Source organism: Sander vitreus, chromosome 3, assembly GCF_031162955.1.
Source record: "Sander vitreus isolate 19-12246 chromosome 3, sanVit1, whole genome shotgun sequence".
NCBI lineage: Eukaryota > Metazoa > Chordata > Actinopteri > Perciformes > Percidae > Sander > Sander vitreus.
Window position 1 is genome coordinate 24,350,720 of NC_135857.1, and position 26,289 is coordinate 24,377,008.

A 26,289-nucleotide genomic window follows, 5' to 3' on the forward strand; every position below is an offset into this window, starting at 1 on the left:
GCTCTTACTCAACATTCTCAACGTTTGCAAATATAGTTTGTGTAAGAAAGTGTTTGCATGTGCTTGTGTCTGTCTGGACTTAGCGTGTAGACTAGAGTATGTTCAGTGGAGGGAAACTAGCTTTTTAATACTAAAGCTCAGTAACACATTTTAAACACACTGTCATGTGTAAATTGGTGATGTGAAGAGAATTCAGTTGTTTGAATATCTGAATTTAAACATTATTTGTCCAAATACCTTACACTTGGATATCTGGATTGAGTCGGTGTACTGCTGGTATAGTAACTGGTAACAGGTGTTTATGTGTGCGTGCGTGACAAAGCCCCACATTTGCACACAGCTACTCAAGAGTAGGACTGCGTGTTCGTGCTTTAATGAGAGCTCTGCCATGACCATAGTGTGTCAGAATTACAGTTCATTATTGCTGTTTGTGTTGTTATTGTACGTATCAAACCAAGCAGCAAAGTGTGCATGTCTGTGCTTGCATAATGTTCCTCCAGTATCGTCTGAGTGTATGCATCCATGCATCCATCCACACATATGTCTGCATGGCTGTGCATCTCTGAACGTGGCATGTGTGTGAGTGTGTGTGGTTCCAAGTCAGGGAGAGAGGGACTACAAGGGGGGGGCAGGAGAGATAGAGAGAGAGAGAGAGAGAGAGAGAGAGATGAGAGAGGTTTGAGAGCTCAATGGGAAAACACTGTGTCCTGATGTGCTAGTGCACGCTGTGTCTCTTGCAAGTTTTTGCAACACCACAGGATTCTTTAAGTTTTGGGTAGAAGTTGCTGCTGCTGCTGCTGCTACTGCTGCTGGTTAAGCAGGTTCTACTTGTCCTCATTTACCATCTTTTAAGGTAATGTATGGAATAAAATACAATTTAGTTTATTTAACTCAAAAGTGTCAGTGTGGCAACTAATGAGTTGTTAGTTTGTTGAAGCTTATGTAGAGTTCACTAAGTTCACTAACATTTTTAATTTGGGTTATTTTATAATGGATCATTGGTATTTTCCTCTCACGTCCTCTTTCATTTTATCTTTGCTTAAATCTTGATGTTATCATTTTACTCTGCCTTTTATTATTCTTAGTGGAATGCTAAAAGAAGAAAAAAAATTTTTTTATCTAGTAATGACTTGAGTTGAGACTTGAAATGAGTATTTTAACGGAACATGGGAAAAACAGTTTTCAAACTTTATTTGAATTTTGTATGTCACTGCATGTATTTTTTTTCAGACGGTGAGTGTTATCGAGATGAGAAAAAATTATCATTATCAATTGTCATTTTTTTTTTGTAAAAGTGAATGAACTTTTCACTTTTACCTCATGTTTCAAGTCGAAGTTGTCAGATTCCAATTAAGTTTAACTCTCTTTAAGCTCCTAAAAAACATGTCAGACCCAGAGGAGCGTGCTGTACTTTTGTCAGTCTTGAGGATTCAGATGGAAATGAAGTCATTTTGTGATGAAGAACTTGATGTGATTGCTTGCGTCAGGAAATAACAGAGTGTTTTGTATGAGGAAACCATGTTTGTGTTGAATGGGAGGTTAGCCAGTGTTCCTCTTCTTCCACAGAGTCCAGGTACATGACAGGCTCTTGGTTGCCTGGTAGTCAGATGTTAGGGTGGAGCGAATTTCGTGCCGTGTAACACTGCTCGTTCTTAATTAAGATAATAGCGTTCCATGTAAATTGAGTCTTCCTACATTCTGGCATTCATTACTAATCGAGCTAACACTATAAACAATCTAATCCACGTTTAAATGGCTCTCTCAGTTTAACCCATTACTTATGTGACAGCATTTTGTATCGTATGTTGAATATGTGTGAATTTTGCTGCTGACAAATGAATGGCTATACAGCAATGTAAGTGTAATATGTTGTCAATGTTAAAGATATATTTTATATCCATATATAGCAGCCTTCCTTCTTGAAAGTAATTTAAGTATTTTACTAAAGCAGCCATAGAACAATTAGTACTGAATTTAAACGTATTTCATTTAAATCACAATTTATATTTTACTGCGTCTCATTTGCCTTTCACATAATGTACAAAACGGGCAAAAACTACGTATTCACATTGAATATCACTTGAGGCACTGATCTAGAAAATGATTAGATATACAATTTGACAGAAGTCCTTTGTTTCAATTAAATTTGTTATTTAAAGTTATTCAAATGTAGCTTTTAAAAAGGAAATAAAGGAGTTAAATGTGCTGCATTCATCTTGAACCATTTAAAGATATGTGAAGTCCTATCATCTAAAACACCTGAAACAGAAAGTACATTTAAAATAACATGTAAGTCTAATTGTAGGTACTTATACCCACTGAGTATAAGCTAGTAAGCTAGTTTTCAAGCCAGTTAATATAATTATTATTATTGTTATCATTTTACCATTTTGTCTGCTTAATGCATCTCACACACGCCCTAAAAACCCTGTTGAGCAAATAACATTTATATTATCCATATTTGACTAATGTTGAATCTTTTGCTTTAATATTTTATGTTGCTTTTGGTAACAAAAAAAGAGAACTTGTGTCAACATCTTTCAAGATTTTCTCTTGTGTCTCGTGCCTTAAAAAATGCTCCTGCTGCCTATGTATGTTCTTTAATTTCTCCCCATTATACGGCTTGGATCAGATAAGCATAGAAACAGGTTGTGCAACTGAGAGATGAGTGTGAAATGAGAAGCATGAGTAAAAAGCTAAAAACAAAAAAGTGTCTCAGGCATGTCACAGCACAATCCCCTCAATTTGTACAATTCTTTTTTTTGGACATTATGTCTGCTTTACCTATGCAAAGATTGCGCCTTTAATTCACAATAAAACTGTAGGTAAAATATATAATACAATATACTGTATTATATAACTGCATTTCATTGTCATAGTGCAGGCACTTGTGTCATCTAGAAAGACTCATTTTATATATTCTATATCATGGGTTCACTCAAAAGAAATTTTGAGCTGAGTAACTCTTTTACTGGGACTTATCTTATCTATCTCTGTGTGTTGCAGTTTGCCCCATCACTGAGTGTCTTAGAGGACGAGCAGTTTGAGGAGAAGATCCAAAATTCTTGTAACTTTTCTGCTGGCCACATCCTGTTCAAACACATCACTCTGCTTGTATATCCTCCTGTGTCTGTCCTCGCAGCCTGCTTTTATTCCTTCTTGCTCAACACACTCTTCAACATTTCAGTCTTCTCCCACATACACACACCTCCCCTCATTCTGGCCCAATTTTATTTTTTGTTTTTTGTTTTTTAGCTTTGCTCTCCTGTTCCCCTTCTCCTTTACCTGTTCCTCGCTTTCCTAACCTCTCTGTTCCCCTAATGGGCACCATATCAGACAGCAGTGCCATATTCCCTTCATCGTCACTGAGAACCTCCCTCCACCCCTAACCGCCTCGCCAACGCCAACATCAACACGATCCAATGGAGACAAAAGATATGATGCTGACGAGCATGTTGACAATGGATAAAAGAGAGAATGAGGGCGAGAGGGAGAGGGAGAAGGAAAGAGAGGAGGTGGGGGGAGAAGCGGAGGGAACACAGCAGGAACATAGTAGACCAATGCTGGCTGATGGTCTCGCAGAGAGAGGACCCAAGAGCCTGATCTCCGGGTCTGAACAGCAGGTGTCAAATGGCTTCACCACATCCACTCCTCAAAGCCCCAGGGAGGGACCGGGGAGCGCAGCTTTTTCTGGAGGTACATCCTCTGTGCCTGGAGGAGGCACCGGGTCCTCAGTGCCACTGGGAGGCCTCAGGACTCTGGTGGTCCAACAAACCAGCTTGGAGAGGCCCAGAGAAACCTGGAGCAAGAAGATGGACTTTTTGCTCTCTGTGATCGGCTATGCTGTGGACCTGGGAAATGTCTGGCGCTTCCCTTACATCTGCTACCAAAATGGAGGAGGTGAGGAGGCAAAATATGTTTAAAGGGTGAAGAGGAAGATAAGGAGTGGGGTGGAGATCAGTGTACATGAGATCCCGGGCTAGAGTAAACAGAAAATTAGACTATCTCTGGTACAGCATCATTTCTGCAAAAACAAACAGCTAAATGAGAAGGGCGTAGACCTGTATAAGGAGTGCTGCAGTTAACATATTTGTTGATGAATAGCACTCGATTCAGCTCATTTTTTGCACAGTCTAAGGTACAAAAAGGGACGTTCATGTGTTCACAAAGTCTTACTGACCTGTCTGTGCTCTGTTACTACACAATCCTTACCAAGCGGCAAACAGGGCCTCCCTTTCCACTTTTATTGAATTTGCAATAATACAATCTTTGCAATTTCCTGTGTTCTGTGTGTGTCTCACGGAGCGAGGTAGAGATGGCGACTGGGAGACACTTGATAAAGGCAACCGTATTAATTGTGGTTTTTATGAGAACGCCTTCAGTCTCTTTCTCCTTGCTTAATAACCTGTTTCCCAGGCAGCTGCTCAATCAACCCTTATCTTTGCTTTCATGTCACAAAGGCACGGGATACACATTGACCCACCCACATAAACAAATACACACATGCACACAAAATAAGTTGATAATCAGATAGAAAGAAAGAAAAAGACAGTGAGTGATGTGTTATAAAACTTGGCACGTTAGTTTTGGACAGTTCAAAGATCTGGCTGCCATCCTGCTGCTTCTCAGTGTTTGGCCTTCTAATTCTACCTTCCTCACTTTTATATTTTCCTTCCTTAGCAGCCAACATCACATGTAGTCCTAATTTGTCATCGTATAATTTAAACATAATGACCCTCTTACTGTGTGTTTCCACATAATAAATGGAGAGTTATATGAAACTAGGAAAGCATACACTGTTGTTTTTGAATGGACTAAGGTTACATAAATGATAGGGTACTTACAATATTTAATGATTTTTACAGAGTGCTTTTTAATGTTCTTGGTTCTTGTTGATTGGGAGTTATTCAGAGGCCTACTGAGATTACAGATGGAGTGTGAACGAGTAGCATTTCCCAAGAGTCTAATTGAGTTTTTACTGTTCGTCCATAACTTATTTCCCTCTCACTTTCCCAACTGTTTTCATCCTCTCCACATCATTGCCTACAGCTTTATCTTCCCTCTTCCCTTACTTGTACCTAACCCTAACCTCTGTTTCCAACCCTTCAATCTCCCTCTCTCACCCACAAATGTATTCCGTCCTTGTGTCTCTGCCCAGGTGCCTTTTTGCTGCCCTACCTGTTGATGGCGGTGTTTGGAGGTGTCCCTCTCTTCTACATGGAGCTGGCTCTTGGCCAGTTCCACCGTAATGGCTGCATCTCCATCTGGAAACACATCTGCCCCATCTTCAAAGGTAACAGGAGTGGAGAGAAAACAGAACACACAGAGAAAGGAGTTAGTAGCAATAGCTTGGATTAAAAGGTAAGAAGAGTACATGAGAGAACAGCGCTCACTAACAGGAAAACTGGTAGTGCTAGAAGAAAAAAAGACAGAGAAGGACAGCGTCAAGCCATCAGAGCCTGAGAGACAGCTCATTTAACCTCCTTGTCCCCCTCAGTACCATTCCCTTGAAGAGCATCCCTAGCATCTTGTACATCGAATGAGATATTCTGAGTCTCTGTTATGGAAATTGTCACATTTCCATGCCAAATGCCAGATGCCCAGACATGTGATAGTATGTTGGCTGTTGTTGTTTGGAAATGTCACCCACTTACCCAATAGCAACTTGAATTAGCTTAAAAACACCACTGATGTCTCTTCAAGGAGTGACTGACTGGTGCCGCATACTACACAAAATATTTGTTTTCTTAATAAAAACTTAGATGGGAAGTTACTCAGGATTTTTCTTATCTCTTTTATTTTTGTACTAACAATCATTTTCCCCACTCAACCAGGGATCGGCTTTGCCATTTGCATCATAGCCCTCTACATATCCTTCTACTACAACACCATCATGGCCTGGGCCTTGTACTATCTACTGTCATCGTTCCGGCCCACCCTGCCCTGGACTACCTGCACCAACAGCTGGAACACAGCTAACTGTAAACGTTATATGTCCACCGACCACAATGTGTCGTGGTCCAACTTCTCCACCTCCCCCGCCGAGGAGTTCTATACGTAAGTGCATGTAAGTCGGATGTACGTAGAGGCGTAGGGGGAGAGCTACACAGGAGGGAGACGTCAAGTGCAGGAGGGAGGATGACTTCCAGAGAGCAATTACAGGGTTGGTTCTGGTGTTTAAGTGCCCTGGCAGATTTACCACATTCCCGCTATTCAAAATCCACTTGGTTCATAGCTTGTGAAGACATAGCAGGATGAAGTTATCCGAATTTCCTAATACTGTAGGAATCACTGATCTCATCTGAGATGGTCAGAAATACAGAAGTGATACAGGAGTAACATACCATGTGAAAAAAAATACGACATAACCTCACACATAATATTTACTGTGTGACAGTTAACTAAGGATACAAATAAAATTCAAAGCTGATGATTTGTACCAGAGGAACACCTGTGGAATAGCTAATATCAAAGGTAGACTTTAGGTCAATCAGGAAAGACAACACAAGTTAGCCAGAATGCTTTATTTGATCGACTTTATTTGATAGACTTTGGCGTTGACTCTGTCGATTAGATTTATGGGGATAGAGCTCTATAAATAGCAGTCAATTGGAGCTCCTCCTAGGGAGCCATAAACGGGGCCTTGACAACGGTGGTGCTGGGGTGGTGGAGGAGCGAACTGAGAAGCTGTATACGTAAACTAGACTGCACATTACACTAGACATGACAGCAATGAGATAAAACAGATAAGGTGTTAAAGATGATAATTGTCTTCCTGTGCTAAAAACTTCTTTTGATATTCGCATTACAAAGCTGCATTATTGACATATGAAATATATGGTTATAACTAGTTTTATAGAAAACCTGAAGAGGATAGAATATACCAACATGAATGTCCACATAATTCAGGGTCAGTCAAGTCACTTAGAATAGTCACTTTTATGAAATGTTACAAGTAATACATTCCTTAGTATTATTAACTTTGCTGTGAAACACGTTTGAAAGTTGCCAAGTGTGATTCCATTTTTACTTCTATTGACTAGCAAACAATTGTTCTCAGTCTCACTTTAATTTAGCATGCCTAAATTTGAACTAGCCCTTAAGTTTAAGAAGCAGGTGGCGGACGAGAGAGAGAGAGAGAGAGAGAGAGAGAGAGAGAGAGAGAGAGAGAGAGAGAGAGAGAGAGAAAGAGCTGTTCATTCCTTAAATCCCCCAGATACAAATATGCTCATTTATTTAAAAAAAAAAAAAAAAAGGTTTTAAATGAAACTCAAACTGATTATTTATATTATTCTAAGTGTTAATCAATCCTTGACATGCTGCTTTCACGGTAATTAACTCAAGTCACTCAACTCAGTCAAGGGGTATTAATGGGTATTAATGTTACTGTAACCTAAAACCTCCTTCTTATTCCTGACTGCTTTTTTGGCTCAGACTTATCAGCTTCTCACTCGACCGTGTTTGTCTGTCCACTGAGACAGATTCAGGGTTTATCCGTAGTTGACTTTTCCTAATACAGATTTTAAAGTAACAAATTCCGCAACTCAGTCTGGCGCCAGAATTTCCTGTTTTTAACATAAATCAAGTCTCTGTTTTATCGTACGAGCTTTGTGTGCATAACCTGTGACCAGATGTTAACCTCACTGTTCATTTCAGCCTCCTACTTTTTTTTTCTCACTTTTGCTTGTTTAAACTGCTATACTTTTAGTCTAATCTCCTTATAGTTTCTCTTCTGTGAACTTTCATTACTGCCAATTTAATCTATGTCTATGTCTGTGTATCATGTTTGTGTGTATATTTGTCATTCTTCTCATATTGCCCAAAGAGGTTATACCCCTATATTTTTCCCCTGTGTCCTGTTTATTACCCTCTGACCTCCCCATACCTTTATTATTCTCCTCTTCTTTGTACCTTTTCTTACCTTCTAATTTGTTTTGCTGTTCCTCTCTTCCTGCCACATATCTTTCTTTCCATGCTCTATCAATTTCCTCTGCTTTCCAAACTTCCCAACATCCCTTCTATCCACCCTATCTTTGTATTCTCACATTGTCTTATCTTCTCTGTCACTTCTTATTATTCTGCACATTCTTCTCCTGCCCTGTACCATCTTCCTTCCCCTGCTCTCTTCCACTTTTCCTCCCTACATCTCCTGCCGTTTCCTCTTATGTCATCTCTCTATAAGCAATCGCCTTGACTACTCTCTTTGCACCCCCTTCATTCTCACCTCTCAATCCCAACATCCCTCCTGCCTCGTTTCCTCCCTCCAGTCGCCAGGTGTTGCAGGTCCACCTCTCCCCAGGTCTGCACCAGCTGGGCTCTGTCAGCTGGCAGCTGGCCCTCTGCCTGCTCTTCATCTTCACCATCATCTACTTCAGCATCTGGAAAGGAGTCAAGACGTCTGGAAAGGTAACTGATGGGGCGCCTGCATGGCTAATGGGGGTGTCAGTTAGAGTGGATGGATGGATGGAGTGATGGAGTCTGAGAGGCAGAGAAAAAGATGGTTGTACTGCTGTCATCTCTTAACCCTCAGTATTATTCATCATTATGATAAGAAAAGTTGGTTAGAATAGCAGTCAAAAAGTAATTATTGAGTATGACCGGATAATAGCTGCTGTGATTGACTAGGCATAAGAGTTTATCAACAGAAAAGTGAATAGTTTTTCCTCTTGTCTGCATTAGGTAGTTTGGGTGACTGCTACCTTTCCTTACCTGGTCCTGCTGGTGTTGCTCATCCGTGGGGCCACTCTGCCAGGGGCCTGGAGGGGCGTGGTTTTCTATCTCAAACCTGATTGGGAGAAACTGCTAAGCACCACAGTAAGTCAGTAGTGCAATCTAGCAAGGCTGTCCTTGATCTCTCGGTTTGATATTTTGGTGTCGGTATCATCTTTGTACAAACTTCTTGTCTTGACATCTGAACATTGTTCAACCTCACACTCTCTCAGGTGTGGATTGATGCAGCAGCTCAGATCTTCTTCTCACTGGGTCCAGGGTTTGGTGTGCTCCTTGCCTTTGCCAGCTACAACCCGTTTTACAACAACTGCTACAAGTGAGAACTTTTCTTTTACACACATTTCATTGTATATTTCATACTACAATGAAACCTACCTGCTTAACGAGCTAAATGCTACTTCAGGGGCTTTTCCACCTTCACCAAAAAAAGAAGAAGAAATCCTTTAACTTTTTTAATCTAACATCCATCTATACAGGTGGAATAATAACCTGCCTAGAGCACAAAGGTTGCAAAAGCTCAAAGATGAATATGTGACGTTCTCCCTAACTCTGTCGTCTCCCTGCCACCCAAACCTCTCTTTTCTCCATCTCAGAGATGCTTTGATCACCAGCTCTGTGAACTGTCTGACTAGCTTTCTGTCTGGCTTCGTCATCTTTACCGTGTTGGGCTACATAGCTGAGATGAGGCACCTGGATGTGGATGCTGTGGCCAAGGATGCTGGTAGAAAAACAACTAACCAACACAATCCCTAATATATATATATATATAATTCTTTACTCAGCCTCACACTGTTGGGAAAAAAACCCAATGCATTCTAGATTGAATTTATCTAAATGTTACATAGGACAGCCTTTGACATCATATGAGCACAAAGTGTTCATTTAACCTGCCTCTCTTTCTTCTCTCCAGGTCCCAGTCTGCTGTTCATCGTTTATGCAGAAGCCATAGCAAATATGCCTGGTGCTACTTTCTTCGCCATCATCTTCTTCCTCATGATCATTATGCTGGGTCTGGATAGCACGGTTAGTTTGTTGATTACTCAGTGAAAAGGTTAAGACACAAGTCAGTGTTCTGTTTGCTAAATGTTCTTTGTATCCTCACATGTTCCTCTCTCCTTGTTTTAATCTACCTGATTCTGTTGTTGGCTCTTGTGTGCACTTTCAAACCTAGATACAGAGGTTTCATGTTTGCCTTGTCATATAGGCAAATGCCTTGTTCTGTTTGACTTGTATCTGCCTGTTGTACTCGTTGCTCCGTAAATGTGTCAGGTATTATTTGTCTTTGCTGTTCCATTTTGGATAACAGTCAGCGAAAACAATGTGATAGGACTTTCATATCACTGTTGTGTGGCGATCTTGTCTCCATAAACCTGTGTTTATCTGCTCTGAGGCAGCCAGCTGGAGAGACCCGCAAGCCTGTTATCACGTACTAATAATCAGTGTGGAATCAGCATCGGGGTTGCTATGCTCCTTGATTTTATTATTGAGGATATTACTGCAAAACTTGTCGCTGTGTTCATATTTATGTTGGAACGGCTTCACTTTAGTATCTTTATTTTTTTGTGGCCATTGTTCAAGGGATAGGATACAGAAGGCACCTTTGGGTGGATGAACTGCGGATTGTCAAAAGAGTGTCATACTAATGCTGGACTGACTTGATCAAATAGCTGATTAGCAACACGTAACATAGGTTTTCTTCTCCTTTCTTTATCTTCTGCCTCTTTTTTTTCATTCTGCACCCTCTGATGAGTCCTTCTCTGCTTATTTCCATCTTCCCTCACATCCTTGGTGTACTCCTCTCTCCAGTTTGCGGGGTTGGAGGGGGTGATCACCGCTATGCTAGATGAGTTCCCCCATGTCCTGTCTAAGCGACGAGAGCAGTTTGTCCTAGGCCTGGTGTGCGTTTGCTACCTCGGGGCTCTCTCCACACTCACATATGTAAGTAAAATAATCACATTACACACACACTTACAATCAAAATGGCATATATTATAAAAACATCATGCACAATTCACTTAAATTTGAAAATACCTCTAATATCACAGATACATCTATTTATTCCACCTGACTGACTAAAAAGCTGTATTGTGATCCTCTGCGACTAATAAGAAACTTTAATTAAAGACTTCATTTAATGCCCATAATTTCTCACATCCTGAATTTACATTCAAATGTTTTTTTTACTGCTGTATTTTAAGTAATGTGATGGATCGCACTTAACAATTAGCTTAGATTAAAGTAATCCGTTAATCTACAACCATAAGCAACATTCTCTAATCATTGTTTTAGCCTTTTCAGATAAAGCCTCTTGCATAAGAGTAATTTGTGAATAGCTTCTCTCTCTCTCTCTCTCTCTCTCTCTCTCATCTTGTCTGCTGTGTCAGGGAGGAGCATTTGTGGTGAAGCTGTTTGAGGAGTATGCTACAGGCCCTGCAGTCATCACTGTGGTCCTGCTTGAAGTCATCGCCGTTTCCTGGTTCTACGGCAAGTTTGAGTGATGTTGATTGTGATGATGATGGTGACATGTTGGTACCTTATTGTGAATGACAGCAAAAATTTGTTGGAAAGAGAGACACAATACTGTATTGATATTTGTTGTTGAGCACAGATTGTGAACTTGTGATGCTGATTTATTACGATACTGTAATTTCTCTGTGTCTGTGTAGTTTCAGTCACAGATACATGAGAGAAAAGGGAAAAAGTTGCACTCCTAGTATTTGGGGCTTTGTAGATAGATAGATAACTTTATTTATCCCCACGCCGAAATTAAGGTGTCTTCGCAGCCAGGTACTTAAATACAGTTACAACATAAAACACTACCATTACAGTACAATACATTAAAATACAATACAGTACAGTCACGATACAATACAAATGCACTTAAAAAGGAGGGATACAAATTCAACTACAGTGGGACTGCATAATAAATAAGGTGCAGAGAGGACGTAAGGCAACTATATTAATGTGTTTGTACACAATATACGCATCCATTCCAGCACAGCTCAACAGCCAGCATGGCAACAAGGCAATTCAAAGTGATTTACATAAAACATTAAAGAGTAGTTAAAAAAACGATTAAAAGTAAATTAAAACATTAAAGAGCGTTTAAAACAATTTAAAAAAATGTAAAAGATGAGAATAAAATGTACAGTGCAGTATAAGTTAACCGAGTCCAACTCAGGCATCCCAGGGGACTTATGTTTTCTGTTGCAACTCAGGTTCCAAACCTGTGCTCCCACAGGGCTTTACCAGTTCCAAACTGGGCTTTCTTGCCACCCATCTTGGCGTGGAAAAAGTCATTTTATTTTAAAATATAGTCGTCACTATAAGTCTTAGTTTCTTTCTTGGAAAAACCTTCGCAAAAACCCTTTTGGTTGAAATTCACACTTTTTGTTATTAGTGGTCTTATTTCAACCGTAAATCCCTTTTATATTCGTGAAAAGTTGTTTCTTATTAAACCCACACAATGCAATCTGGAATAATGATGACAAAAATGTTGTCGCAAAATGAAAAACAGATAGAATACGAAAATAAGAGTTACGGTGCAGTATGAGAAATTAAGAAATGAACAATCCACCCATCTTGGCGTGGAAAAAGTACTTTCATTTTAAAATATAGTCGTCACTATAAGTCTTAGTTTCTTTCTTGGAAAAACCTTCGCAAAAACCCTTTTCGTTGAAATTCACACTTTTTGTCATTAGTGGTCTTATTTCAACCGTAAATCCCTTTTATATTCGTAAAAGGTTGTTTCTTATTAAACCCACACAATGCAATCAGTTACAGTGCGGTATAAGAAATTAAGAAATGAACAATTATTTAAAGAAAGGCAAAATCAAAAAGAAAAGTCTTCAGCCTTGATTTAAAAGAACTGAGAGTTGCGGTGGACCTGCAGTTTTCGCGCTTCTCCCTGTTTAGTTCTGACTCTGGGGATAAGCAGACCTGTCCCGGACGACCTGAGAGGTCTGGGTGTAGCAGCAGATCAGAAATGTATTGTGGCCCTAAACCGTATAGTGATTTACAAACCAGCAAAAGTAATTTGAAATCAATTCTTTGAGGCACTGGAAGCCAGTGTAAAGACTTCAGAACTGGAGTGATGTGATCCACTCTCTTGGTCTTAGTGAGGACTCGAGCAGCAGCGTTCTGAATCAGCTGCGGCTGTCTGATTGATTTTTTAGGTAGACCTATACAGACACCGTTACAATAATCAAGTCTATTGAAGATAAAAGCATGGACAAGTATTTCCAAATCCAGCTGAGACATAATTCCTTTAACCCTTGAGATATTCTTAAGGTGATAATAGGCTGACTTTGTAATTGTCTTAAAGGACAATTCCGGCGCAAAACGAACCTAGGGGTTATTAACATGTGTGTACCCACTCTGTCGCTCTCTGGGACATGTTTTCATGCTAATCTAATGAGTTTTTAGCTTGAAAGACGCTAGCGCGGACCGCTGATTAGCTCACAATGCTAGTATTCGGGGCACAGGGAACGTAAAAACAAATCGCTATTTATACCACTAAAAAGGCTCAAAATATCACCAAACTTCAACGGTAGCATAATGAGGGTCCCTAAATGTTAACCGAAGCATTGAGAACTTTGTAAGTGTACAGACAGTTTATTGAAAAGATAGATTATAAAGACACTCGCGTTCATGTTTACATGCCGCCGCCGTCTTGGAAACCAGTCATGACTTACAGCTGGCAATGCAAACTAAAATCAAAAGCAATTTGCTCAATATATCTGAAATAATCGCACTCTGCATAACTTGTCTAGTGTACTTACTCAGTGGATAACTGTCCATCTGGTCCCTCCGGTCTGGGTCGCCGAAAAAGTTTTAAGTACAGCCCTGTTTATCAGAAAGGGGCTGTACAAAACACTGCATCTCTTGGGTGTCGCGACACAACAGGTCCCACTCTGTGCAACACAGACACTCCTGATCGGTGGCCATAGCTTCACAATGTCCGCAGGTACACCACCAGTTTCCCGAAGTACGAGGCTGTGTTGAGGCATTGACTACTGGTAGCTCTCTCTCTCTCTCGTAGCCCTTTCACGGAGCTCCCGCAGCTCTTCGTTCAAAAAACTGTCTGTACACTTACAAAGTTCTCAATGCTTCGGTTAACATTTTGGGACCCTCATTATGCTACCGTTGAAGTTTGGTGATATTTTGAGCCTTTTTAGTGGTATAAATAGCGATTTGTTTGTTTTTACGTTCCCTGTGCCCCAAATACTAGCGTTGTAAGCTAATCGGCGGTCCGCGCTAGCGTCTTTCAAGCTAAAAACTCATTCGATTAGCATGTCCCAGAGAGCGACAGAGTGGGTACACATCTGTTAATAAGCCCTAGGTTTGTTTTGCGCCGGAATTGTCCTTTAATGTGGCTGTTGAAATTCAGATCTGAGTCCATGACTACACCCAGATTTCTGGCTTTGTCTGTTGTTTTTAACATTGTCGTATGAAGCTGAGCGCTGACTTTTAATTGTTCCTCTTTTGCTCCAAAAACAACCACCTCACTTTTTTCTTCATTTAATTTAAGAAAGTCCTGGCACATCCAGTCGTTAAGTTGTTCAATGCACTTAGTCAGTTTTTGTATTGGATTACAGTCCCCTGGCGATAAGGTTATGTAAATTTGTGTGTCGTCCGTATAACTATGGTAATTTATTTAGTTGTTTTCCATAATCTGAGCCAGTGGAAGCATGTAGATGTTAAACAGAAGAGGGCCCAGAATGGAGCCTTGGGGAAATCTGCATGTCATATTTGTATGCTCAGATACATAATTACCTATAGCTGCAGGAAAGGAACCTGCTTCGGCTTTCAGCTAAAATTGCAATAAGAAGCAGTGTTTGATATGCACCAGACTGAAATCCATTCTGTTTTGAATGTGTGGCTAACCATTTTGCCAGCAGCGTGTTAGCATTTGAACAAAGTGCTGTGTGTCCACAGTGTGTGCAGACTGTAGTTACAATTTTGCTTGAGGCCTCTTGGAGGAGCAACACTTAGGGATGTTGTTAGACTAGCTTCTTACACCTACAGATAACAGTAAACCGATGGTGGATTGAGTTACATGGTCACTAAGTGTTAGGTTTTAGTTTGTGATCTCCCTGCAGGGCCTCTAACATGTTCCGTTTGTGCTTCAACTTTACTCTGCAAACAAACGTGTATTGGGAATTGCACCCTTCTTGGTGTCCTGCTTGGAAAACTTGTCACTCATCGTGATTATGTCAACCTGGAATTGCCTCCAGCCTGAAAATAAACAGCAAGACATTTGCTATTAAAATGTGAAAAGGTGAAGTGAAAAACATGCCGTTGTTACTTGCATCTATTCTGAATAAAACCAAAGGATGTAGCCAATGGCCAAGTGTGACTTTGCGGACACCGCTTCACTTGGAAGCTCACTGTGCCTCATGTGAAAGTCTGTTTGCCTCCCTAAGTACATTGTTAGAAAGGGTACAACATTCTCTATATGTTGATGTAAAATAAATGTATGAGAGTTAAAACAGTTAAACGTAAGTTAAAACTCAGTCAACATTGTACATTTTTCTCCCTACATTTTTTTGAAAATGTAGGAAAATTTGTTCTGGTCGCAGACATGTAACCGTAGAATTCACCGGACTTAAACTTTTGGCTCTGTTCGTATCAACTGCCGATATAAACAATGAAAAGAAATATCTGGAAGGACGCAAACGGTTCCCTAATTGTTATCTGCTCTGTGTCGTATATATTTGAAACCACAAACATAAAAACCACATCAATGCGTTCGCCTGACTTTTATCTCTCTGGTGATGATAATATTTTGCCGTTTGGACTCACGGTTTTTGAATTAAGCAACGAACTTTAGAGCTATAATCATCATTAAATGGACATTTTTGACCTGTCAAACATACAGTCTCCCCCTCCCTCCTCCACTCCTTCAGTGCGCAAATCACTTTAGCAACACGTACTGCCACAGGAGGAGGAGAAAAGGAGAGGACAAGAAGAGGAGAGGAAGAAAGGATGAGGAGAGGAGATGAAGAAAGGAGAAGAGGTGTTATTTGTCATATAACATTATGTCATGATGGACTAACTGACCAACTGACTGACTTCTAACTGACTTCAGGCCTCAACACCAACAGGTGTTTTCGCTTAATCTTTAGTTTCTCTTCTCCTCCTGGTATTTCTTGTATGATTTAATACAGGAGGCAGTGTTGCAGTTGGTGGACACCGCTTCACTTGGAAGCTCACTGTGCCTCATGTGAAAGTCTGTTTGCCTCCCTAAGCACATTGTTAGAAAGGGTACAACATTCTCTACATGTTGATGTAAAATAAATGTATGAGAGTTAAAACTGTGGATCAATTTGCATCTGCTGCTCCTCACTCAGTCAGTTGGATCCCCAATTCTGAGTCTGTACATTCTATCCAAAACACACTAATGTAAAAACTTTTTTTAAAAGCCTCAAAGTTGAATATTTAAAAAAGTATTAATGTGATTTGAAAGTTGAATACTACCCTAACATTTTAAAGTTTGAATAGAGTTTCTCGAAAAGTCTGAATAACCAAACACAAACTCCTCCTCCTATCATGGAGACTCTTTACTGTAGGCCGTGTTGTCCTCTCTTTTCAGGACATGTCAAACAGCAGATTTATTGTTAGCCAGTGTTATTCGGATGTGCACCAAGTAGTAGGCACACTGTCAAAAATTTGTGCGGAATTTTCTAGTTAATCTGTACTGTTGAAGTAATGGAAACTAATAGTGGTCATCTAATAGGGACAGATGAGTTACAGAGTTTAATGACAGTAGGCAGGAATGATTTCCTGTAGCGTTCCTTTGAGCAGCGGGGTTGAGCGTGTGTGTGTGTTTGTTTGAGACAGGTACCAACCGTTTCTGTAATGACATCCAGCTCATGCTTGGTTTCTACCCGGGCTTGTTCTGGAGGATCTGCTGGGTGGCCATCTGCCCCTGCTTTCTGCTGGTAAGGCCTGTGTACAGTATTTACACATAAAGATACAGTAGTCATTAACTTAACAAAATAGTTTAGTCATTTATTATCCTGATGTTTGATTCTTGTTATATCTGACCTCTTCTTTTCTTCCCATTCCTGTGTGCAGTTTATCGTCATCAGTTTCCTGGCCTTCCCTCCAGAGGTCAAGTTGTTCAAATACCACTTCCCGCCATGGACCACTGTCCTGGGCTACTGCATTGGGGTGTCATCATTCATCTGTGTGCCTGCTTATATGGTCTACCACTTGCTCAATGCCAAGGGAACATTCAAACAAGTACAGCATTTCCTTTCTTTTCCTTTATATTCAATGTCAAGTGTATCTTCTAAATGGTTTCCCTCATTCTCCCCACATGTCCTCTTGCTCTGTCCTTCTCACCCATACCTCAGCTTGACCTTTGTTCTTTTACTGACACCTCTCCAACAACAGGGATTGTCTCTGTTCCTTTGCTTTCCATGCACCGTCAGGGTCTACCCTCTGCAGTGAACACCTGACTGGAGAACAGGATCAAAGAATCACAGAGGAGACACAGGCCAGAGATTAAAGCCAAGCCAAAACCATGAAAAAAGCCATGGCAACTTCAAGGCTCCATAGATGATACAGATGATACACACACATGCATACACGTAGGGCATTACCCGATGACACACACCTAACACTCACCACTCACTCATAACCACATCCACAAGCACATTCTGCAACGCATGTGTCGGTTGTCACGTTGCCAGATTTGAGGATAAAGGCTAAACTAAAGCAGACCAGGCTTGTTTCATCAACAGTGCTTTAGCATCGGAGCACCCTGCATGAAAATCTAAGTGTAGCCAAGTCAGTATCCTTGATAAAACTACACTTAAAAACTTGATTATACAGGTTTTAGATATCTGTATGTTATATTTTGTTGTTTATTGAGCTTGGGATCTTTAATATTGCTCCTGTGGGGCCATACCTAAAATGTTAAGTTGTTTATTTGCTTTTTGTAATATATTTTGAGCTTGTACATAATAAATACAAATACACAATGTTTTCATCATAATAATAATTACTATCGTGTAATGCCCCATTGTTAGAGCTGACAGAAGGTAGGAGGACATCAAAGAGGCTGGTAGACAGACATATTTGGCTGTTGTCCAGTGTTGACACTGCTCCCAGAGCACACAATGACACTGACACACACTGTCATCACACAAGAGTCATGCTTTTGTGTGCACGTGAGTGTGACAGAAGACAGTTTCATTGTAACTTATGGGGACAGATGAGGCTGAGTGAGGTCAAAATGTCAGTGGATTTTTTGTGTGTTTGTTGTGTGGCTCGTCTGTTCACTCTCCTGAAAACTCACTCTAGATGTGGGTGCCATTCTTGATCTTCCAAATTCTGTAATGGTTTTGAACAAGTCAGGAGTGTTTGAGATTAGAATAAAAAACATTCAACAAAAATAAACGTCTGCAACGCTTTTGATAATCGTTTAAGTCATGTTTTGCTGATGTAGGCCTAATGCCGGGTTCAGACTACACGCCGTCTGACTAGTCGTCTGACTGACTTTCTTTGGGTTTGGTCTGACAAAACAAGACATTTAAGAATGTCAACTTAAGCTCTTGGAAATTGCAATTTACATTTCCTAATATTTTTGGACATTTTATGGACCAAAATGATGACTCAACTATTTAAATATAGAATTGGCAGATAAACTGATAATGAAAGTTGCAGCCCTATATGAGATAGCCTATATGTTTGGACATTAAATAGTCTCATACTGAAACAATGCATACTGTACAAATTTGGTACGACTTAACTACACCATCAATCCTTGAATATTTGATTTTACTTCACATATCTTTACATGGATTATGGCTCCTGTCTCTAACATACCTGACAAAGACTAAGTCAATCACAACCTGCTACAATAACATTTGTTAATTTATTCACTTTCTCTTTCTGTCTCTCATCTTTTCCCTCTGTCTCTTTCTCTTTATTCGCAGCGTCTCTTAAAGAGTATCACTCCAGAGCCCAGCGGTGAACACAGAGACTTCATTGTCACCAACGCAGTCTGACCAAACCCTGACCAAAAGAAGGTGCCAGTCTAGCAACATACAGTGCTCTTTTCTGGACAAACTGCAAAACCACAGGACAAGGGGGCTACCTATCACCGCCTTTGCCTCTTTTTCATACATCTCCTAAACTTGTTTTTTAGCTGTCTGACACCATGATTTAGAAATAGTGGTGGAGTTCAGTGGAGCCAGGCTGCAGTAGCTTTATTTAGCCCTGTTTGGTGTGGTTCCTTATGCTGGTTCAGTTTTTAAGGAGTTATCTGGTATCTTTCCTCTCTCTATTTGTCTACTCACAGGTGTCACCTAAGCCATTTAGTGATCAACTTTTCTTCAGGTTATACAGTTGTAACAAATATTTTATACAATTATAGAAAGTATGATACAATCTCTGTCCATGTAGACAATAAACCGGAGATACTGCACATTGAAATCAGTTGGAGAAGGCCAGAAATATACATTCCAATCCTTTCTCAGTCTTTATGGTTGCATTTTCATATTATGCTGTTAAGTTATGCATTCCAATATGTAGCAAAATTCAGGTATCTGTTACTAAAGCCAAATATATGATAACTGCTCTGTTCATATTTCTAAAGATGTTTCAATATTGTAGCTGTCGTTATGTTGTGTTGACTGTCAGCCTGTGTTTATTTGTTGGCATCTTGGGCAAGCAACGGATTTGCAATGAATTCCCTACACTGTGAAGCACACTGGTGTCTGATAGTGAATGTGTGTGACTCTGTGTGTGTGTGTGTGTGTGTGTGTGTGTGTGTGTGTGTGTGTGTGTGTGTGTGTGTGTGTGTGTGTGTGTGTGTGTGTTTGTTTAAAAAAAAAGACTGTTATGATGTCCAGTGGGGAAATGGATCAAAGACAGAACCAACCAAGTGTATTCATTCTATAACTGCAATATAAAATGTGTATTTATTTTATAATGTATCATTGCTGTCATTTTGACCTCCCACACAACATTACATGTGACATCACATGACCTAGTGCTAATAGTCCTTGTTTAATCACAGTGACATTCTGCACTCTGTTATAATACTGTTCAACTGTCATTAATAGAAACCAAATATGGATCACAGCTAATAACATTATTAATGGCATCGTCTGAAAATCATTGTTAATGCTCTTTACTTTATACCAAAACATTGTGTGTTTGTGTGTGTATGCACATGTGCCTGTGTGTGTGTGTGTGTGTGTGTGTATATTTCTGAGAGTGTATGTAGGAGTAGGAGTGAATATGGCGAGTACTGTACATTTACATGTGTATTTACTAGTCAGTCTGGTATTGGTGTAATCTATCCTGTGAATACCTGTCTCCTCTCTCCATGGATGTGTGTGTGTGTGTGTGTGTGTGTGTGTGTGTGTGTGTGTGTGTGTGTGTGTGTGTGTGTGTGTGTGTGTGCGCGCACCTTGATTAGTGTGTTGGTGCACGTATGGGTGGTTGTGCAAAAAGGATTAGAGGTGTTCAGGCCCTTTACGTATGTATGTGTGCATGCCGTGATGTATGTGTATACCGTACTACAAGTGTGTGTGTGTGTGTGTGTGTGTGTGTGTGTGTGTGTGTGTGTGTGTGTGTGTGTGTATGTGTGTGTCTGTAATGTGATGTCATGTCTTGTTAACTGCCAAAATATCTAATGAAGGAAGTAAACTCCCTTTTGCCTCTCTCTCGTACATCTCTAGCTTATGTAAGTTCTATGTATGTCAAAAAAAGACTGTATTGAAAAATACACCTGTATAGAATAAAGATGTATAAATATATGGGGAAAAAAAGAGAATAAATATATATGGAAATAAATAACCTGTCATCTATTTTATGTTTGTCAGTCCTGTCATTTACACAATTTGAGACATTTGTTTTATTTATTTTATCCTTTAAAAGTTTGATAAACTTTCTTTAATAATCACAATAAACCAAGGTGAATACATGACAAGGAGCATAACATACTTGTCAATTATGTACAGGAAAGCAAACATCTTCATTTAACAGATCCAAAAACAGACACAGGACACTATGAAATATATTTAATGTAAAATTTAGATAGAGCCAAAACTGAAAGGAAATACAGTTTGGATCAAGGGAGTATAATCATCACTGTGCAATAAAACACTTGACCAATGTCCTCCTGAGAAAAAGCATAACTGAAAAGTTCTGTCATTATTGGTATTGCTTTACCAGTTTTGTAGTAGCGAGTCTTTCATTTATTAATTTAAATATATATTTTGTGAATTCCATTTATTTATTTGTCTTTAATATTAGAGCAAACCAAGGAGAATAAACTAATAAAAATACATAAAAAACAACCAAAGATTTGCACAGCAATTTGTCATAGTAAGTTCTTAAACATTAAGTGAAAGGGGACACCTATGTCATTAATAATAATCTACAGACCAACAGTGTAGATGTTGAGGAAAAACATGTAGCCTACACATACAGTATATACAAGGCCTAAATTGATGCTGTAACAGTAATGGCCAGTCGATCAAATGATCTAAACAGGAAAATAAATAACAGCCCATAACATCTAAAATCACCAATTGCCAGACTGATAGAGGATTCTACATAGCCACATAACATACTTTAACATTTTTAATAAAGATTCCTCAACTGCATCCAAGATATGCTCAGGCAGGACTTTCCACTATCAAAATCTTTTTTTTTTTTAAACTATGTAATGATGACACTGTCTCCAAACAACCCCCAAACAATCTTTGGCATTTCTGCACCGACAGCTCTAGTCATATATTATGTATCTGCAACAGACCCACAGTCTGCTCAGTCTTGGCAATCAGTGGCAGCTCTTTAAAGGGTCCGTTTAATTGATTTCCCATTACTTAGTATCTGCCCATGCAAATATGTTTATTTCTGTCATTTATTCTTTGTCTTTTAAATCTCAAAACCTCAGAAAATAAACGTGAAACTATTAACATGGCTAGATACCACAAATTGAATGTGTTTTTTTGTGATTTGGGAACCGTTTTAACTCCGAACTCGTAAAATACGGACACTTGGGCAGTGGCTGTCAGCGTCAGATATGACGCAAAAAGCACCCTTGAGCGTGTGTAGAACGCTCCCGGCAGAGCAGCAGCTACACGGCGCTTGAAGATGACGTAGTATTAAAAGCTAGGCGGCGAAACGTCATCGAGTAGTATGAAAGGCTGAAAATTCTGCGTAGGGACTTTCACCCCGGAGACGGGGTTCGTGTCCCGCGTGTCACTTTTCCTAAACCCAACTGTCGCTTTCTTCTTTTCCTAAACCCAACTGTCCCACTCTTGTCCCGCATGTCACGGAAACGTTCCTTTTAAAAGCCCACCCACGATCTTTTCCTTAACCTGTGTCAAAAGTGACGCCAATAGTCCTGACCAAGCGCGTTTAGATAAAGCGCGTTTTAGATAAAGCGCGTTTTAGATAACGCAAAAGGAGACTTTTAGCGTCAATAACAACGCCAAAGGCAACTGACCAGGCGTCAATATTTTACGCAATGGGAGTGAGAATGTGTTGGAACTAACCCTTTAATCTCTTGCTTTTTACACTTTGCTCTGCCAACAACAGAAGTCAGCTGAATCTGTTGGATGATCTGCAAAAAAAACTAAATGAACTTGACTGAATGCTTTTTAATACTGCTCCAGACTACATTGGTGTACTACTAATGCCATATACCTCTGCTCGGCCCCTCAGGTCCTCTGAACAAGGCCTGCTACTCACTTACTTACTAAAAGGTTCTGTGCTTGAGCCATGTACTCTATTTTGAGTAGTGTTTGTTTTAATGTATTTATTTATTTTGCCTGTGAAGCACTTTGTGACTCTGTCTGTGATAAGTGCTATATAAATACACTTTACTTACTTACCTACTTACAAGTGATGCCTCTAGTTGTTCTGTTGAAATGTTTGTGTTGTACTCGTCTTTTGTTCTTTTAACCTTTTTATTTTATGTAAAGCACTTTGTAACCTAGGTTTGGAAAGGTGCAATAGAAATATAACTAACTTAATGAAGTGGTAAAATGCATCATAAACTGCTCTGGCTGTATTATGACTCAACTGATTTAAAAGCAGGCTTACACAACAGCATGAGGTGAGTATCATCTTGATCAGAAATCATGTGTTGCATTGAGCCACTTTAAATGTGGGCTATTCCAACCTGTCAGGACAATCATTGTGTCTCTGTCAACCCGAGTGTGTCTGCATCTGTGTGTGTGTGTGTGTGTGTGTGTGTGTGTGTGTGTGTGTGTGTGTGTGTGTGTGTGTGTGTGTGTGCGTGTGTCTGTGTGTGTGGGTGTCTGCGAGTGTGTGTGTGTCTGTGTGTACATGTGCACAACACAATGGTTCCTTGTCATCACTGATTAATCCCATGACTGAAATCTGCAATCAGCAGCTTCAGCAAACAGTCTTGTGGTCATGCACACACACACACACACACACACACACACACACACACACACTAGAGAACGAGGTAAAATAAAAATCATGAGGGTTTGATTTCAGTATTGCTGGGAGAATGATCTCCAGCTCAACGGGTTGTAGCCAATGTGCAACAGATGTGCAGTCATGCCTTATATAGCCACTTCATACAGTATATCCTGTGGTAGTAAGAAGAAACTTTTAGAGTAATTTTTTTCAGTTGTTCTATCAGCAGTTCTATCTGCCAGGTTTGAAATGAAATTCAGAGTGGACATTTTTTGGGTTAAATTGCACCCTCCCTGAATGTGCAGATAATCATGTGCGCATCCACACACTGAGCCAGGAGTTTCTCCTATATGTGTGAGTGTGCATGCTTTATTGTGGCAATTTCCTCTGAGCTCCCTTCCCCTGACTGATGGACACATCCTGTGTTCTGTGTCTTGCCTTATCGCTGCAGATTTATATTAAACAGTGCAGCACAGTCATCGTATCCCTCCACCTCTGCTGTACCTGTCATCTCGGCTTCTACCTAGCTGCCTGCCTGCCAGCCTCTCTTACTATCAGGTGTCTATCAAGACCTGCAGCTCATTTCATTTCTGTTTTCCAGCTCTCATTTCTTTGTATTTTTTTCTTTCTTATATTCATTTGTGCAAGCCAACCCAGGCTCTGTGTTGGTGTGCGCATGTATGTGCCTACTCTCTATCTCAAACATGTCAATGGTTGCTGTCATTTTGAGACATCCCTCAGGGGTTTTGTTTAGCCTTCTGCACTGTGATAACCGTTAATACTTCCTCGCAGCAGCTCACTTTGACTCTCCACTTTCCATAAGCAGCTGAGTTTGACATTATTTCAACTCTCTTTCTGTCAGTTCTCGATATAAATATGTAAAATTCTGGCATTTACCTCTAACTTGCGCCAACTGTCCTCTCCCTGTCTCTCTATTTTTTTCCTTTTACCCAGACTCTACTGATTCCCTGATACTGCTGCTGCCTCTCAAGAACAGGAAATGAAACTCTTTTTTTCCTCTGATCTGTCGCTCCCACCCTTTATCACATAGAAACCTTGAATCCCAGCAATGGCTGTCTCTCACTCCCCTAATGAACTCATTTTGCGAGGGAGAATACCATCTTATCTCTGCAGAGTAGGCCCTCTTCTCTCTCTCTCTCTCTCTCTCTCATTTCTCTCATTTCTCTCTTCTCCCTTCATATAATTGTTGCCAAGAGACACTGAGAGGTCCTTGATCTGTTGTCTTCTCATTACAGGTGAGATGAGAAAGACGAGGAGAGAGTAAATAGATCTTTAATACTAACTCTGACATGCTTTGTCTCCATTATTAATGTATTGTAAAAGTGTCTACAGTATGTTTTTTGTCATGTCAAATGCATGCCCATAGAGCACAAGAAAACAGAACAACACTCATGTTTATGTTCAAATCAATGTCAGCCAACAAGATTTGTAATAGCAAGATGTATGAATGTATGTGTATTCAAATTACATTAAGTATTTGGGTTCAGTGGGTAGAGATCATGGTGACTGTGGAGGCTATATCATTATACTTATCATACCATTCACTGACCCACTGTGCCCTGTATTGAAGCATCTGCATTCCTTGCATCTCTCTAATCATTTATTAAGTTTTTCACCCATATGCAACCACATTCACACCAAATGTGCCCAATACTTCAGTCATAAAGAGATTGGGTAGGGGTGACAAGGATGTGGTGAAACAAGTTTCATAAGCCTTGAAACAGCTAAAACAGTCTGACAATAGACATAAAGTGGGGAGATGGTGCGTTCAAGTTGAACTGGGAAGTCAGGGAATTTCTGAGTTCCCGGTCGCCCCCACTGAATGCCCCCTGAAGTCAGATTTCCGACTTGGAAAGTCAGAAACAACCCTGACATCACAATCCAACATGGCTTCTCTGAGCATCAACAATAGGGAATGCTGTAGGAATATAATGTTTATTGGCACTTCTGTCTTATTTGTGTCTCATTAAATCTGTCGTACACACAGTAGGCTACTGTCCATCTTGTATCTGTGGAAATGTTGCTCTGGTGTTTGTACGTGCAAAATACCGCATTACTGTATGCGTTGTTATCAACATTGCTAACAATGGGTAGCCTGGCTTGAGTCCCCCACCTCATTAACTATAATAGTTTTTTGGCTTGTTATTGGAACGCGGTCAACTCGGGTGTGACGTCATTCCCATTTCCGACCTCCGACTTCTGAGGTAAATGGAACGCAACATTGGATTGGTTGATGCAAGAACGGATGATCCGGAGGGACGGGCAAGGCCATGACCCGCCATACTCTGCCTCTGATTGGCTTACCCTGATATTTTTACCCAAACCTAAACCAATCTCACTCGTCATACCTAAACCTAACCAACAGATAAAATGTGATAAAGTGCCCTGCTCTGCTTAAATGCTCGATGGTGTTTTAAGCCCCCAACGTCTCCTTCCAGGCAGCGCTGCGACCGTTGACTCCAAGGCACCTAAACCTAACCTTAACCCTAACCATAACCTTTGCATAATCCTAGTGACGTTGGGGGCTTAAAACACCAATAAACCCCTTAAATTGAGAAAATATCATGCAGTGCCATTTACGCTGCCCTACGTGCTAGAAAACTTTATAAAAAAATAACGACTCATATTATTCACTGTGATAGATTATGGCCAGAAGGACAGAAGATGCCTGGAAGGCAGGAAATTATTCTCTTAATGCAAGCTTTGAAAATAGTAGTTTAATATCAAGTAAAGTTCAGTGTTTAAAAATGCTGCATACACTGCTCATTTAAAACCAAGTCTTTGTTAAGTTCTTTTGTACATTATACATCTTATGCTGGAGTGTCTGTCCTAGCTTAAAGGTTACTAAAGTCACTCTATATATTACCGTCTGCACACCTCACCTCAGCTGTGAATTTTGAAACACAGCTGCCTACTCACCATATAAAAAACTATTTGCAGGCATAGAAGTTTTAAAAGAATTGCAGAGCCAGGAAAAAATGGACACAATACCATAAAAAACTAATTAAACAAATGACATTTGAACATACAGTGTGCTGTAATGACCAGCGTTTTATTCTTTCATCTGAGAGCATTTTACTGAAAAAATCAAGATCCCAGTCTCCAGTGTAAGCTGAT

At 40.1% G+C, this 26,289-nt stretch overlaps 1 protein-coding gene across 1 annotated transcript; it reads left to right on the forward strand.

The window, feature by feature from the left end:
* The first annotated feature begins 665 nt into the window (after positions 1–665).
* slc6a4a (solute carrier family 6 member 4a) lies at positions 666–19,556 on the forward strand. The gene is made up of 14 exons (XM_078246639.1): positions 666–853; positions 3,007–3,900; positions 5,159–5,293; positions 5,835–6,057; positions 8,268–8,406; positions 8,680–8,814; positions 8,943–9,046; positions 9,324–9,451; positions 9,641–9,753; positions 10,537–10,668; positions 11,115–11,214; positions 16,573–16,673; positions 16,810–16,977; positions 18,678–19,556. The coding sequence occupies exons 2-14, from the start codon at positions 3,423–3,425 to the stop codon at positions 18,747–18,749; spliced, it is 2,028 nt and encodes a 675-aa protein (XP_078102765.1). The 5' UTR covers positions 666–853; positions 3,007–3,422; the 3' UTR covers positions 18,750–19,556.
* The last annotated feature ends 6,733 nt before the right edge of the window (positions 19,557–26,289 follow it).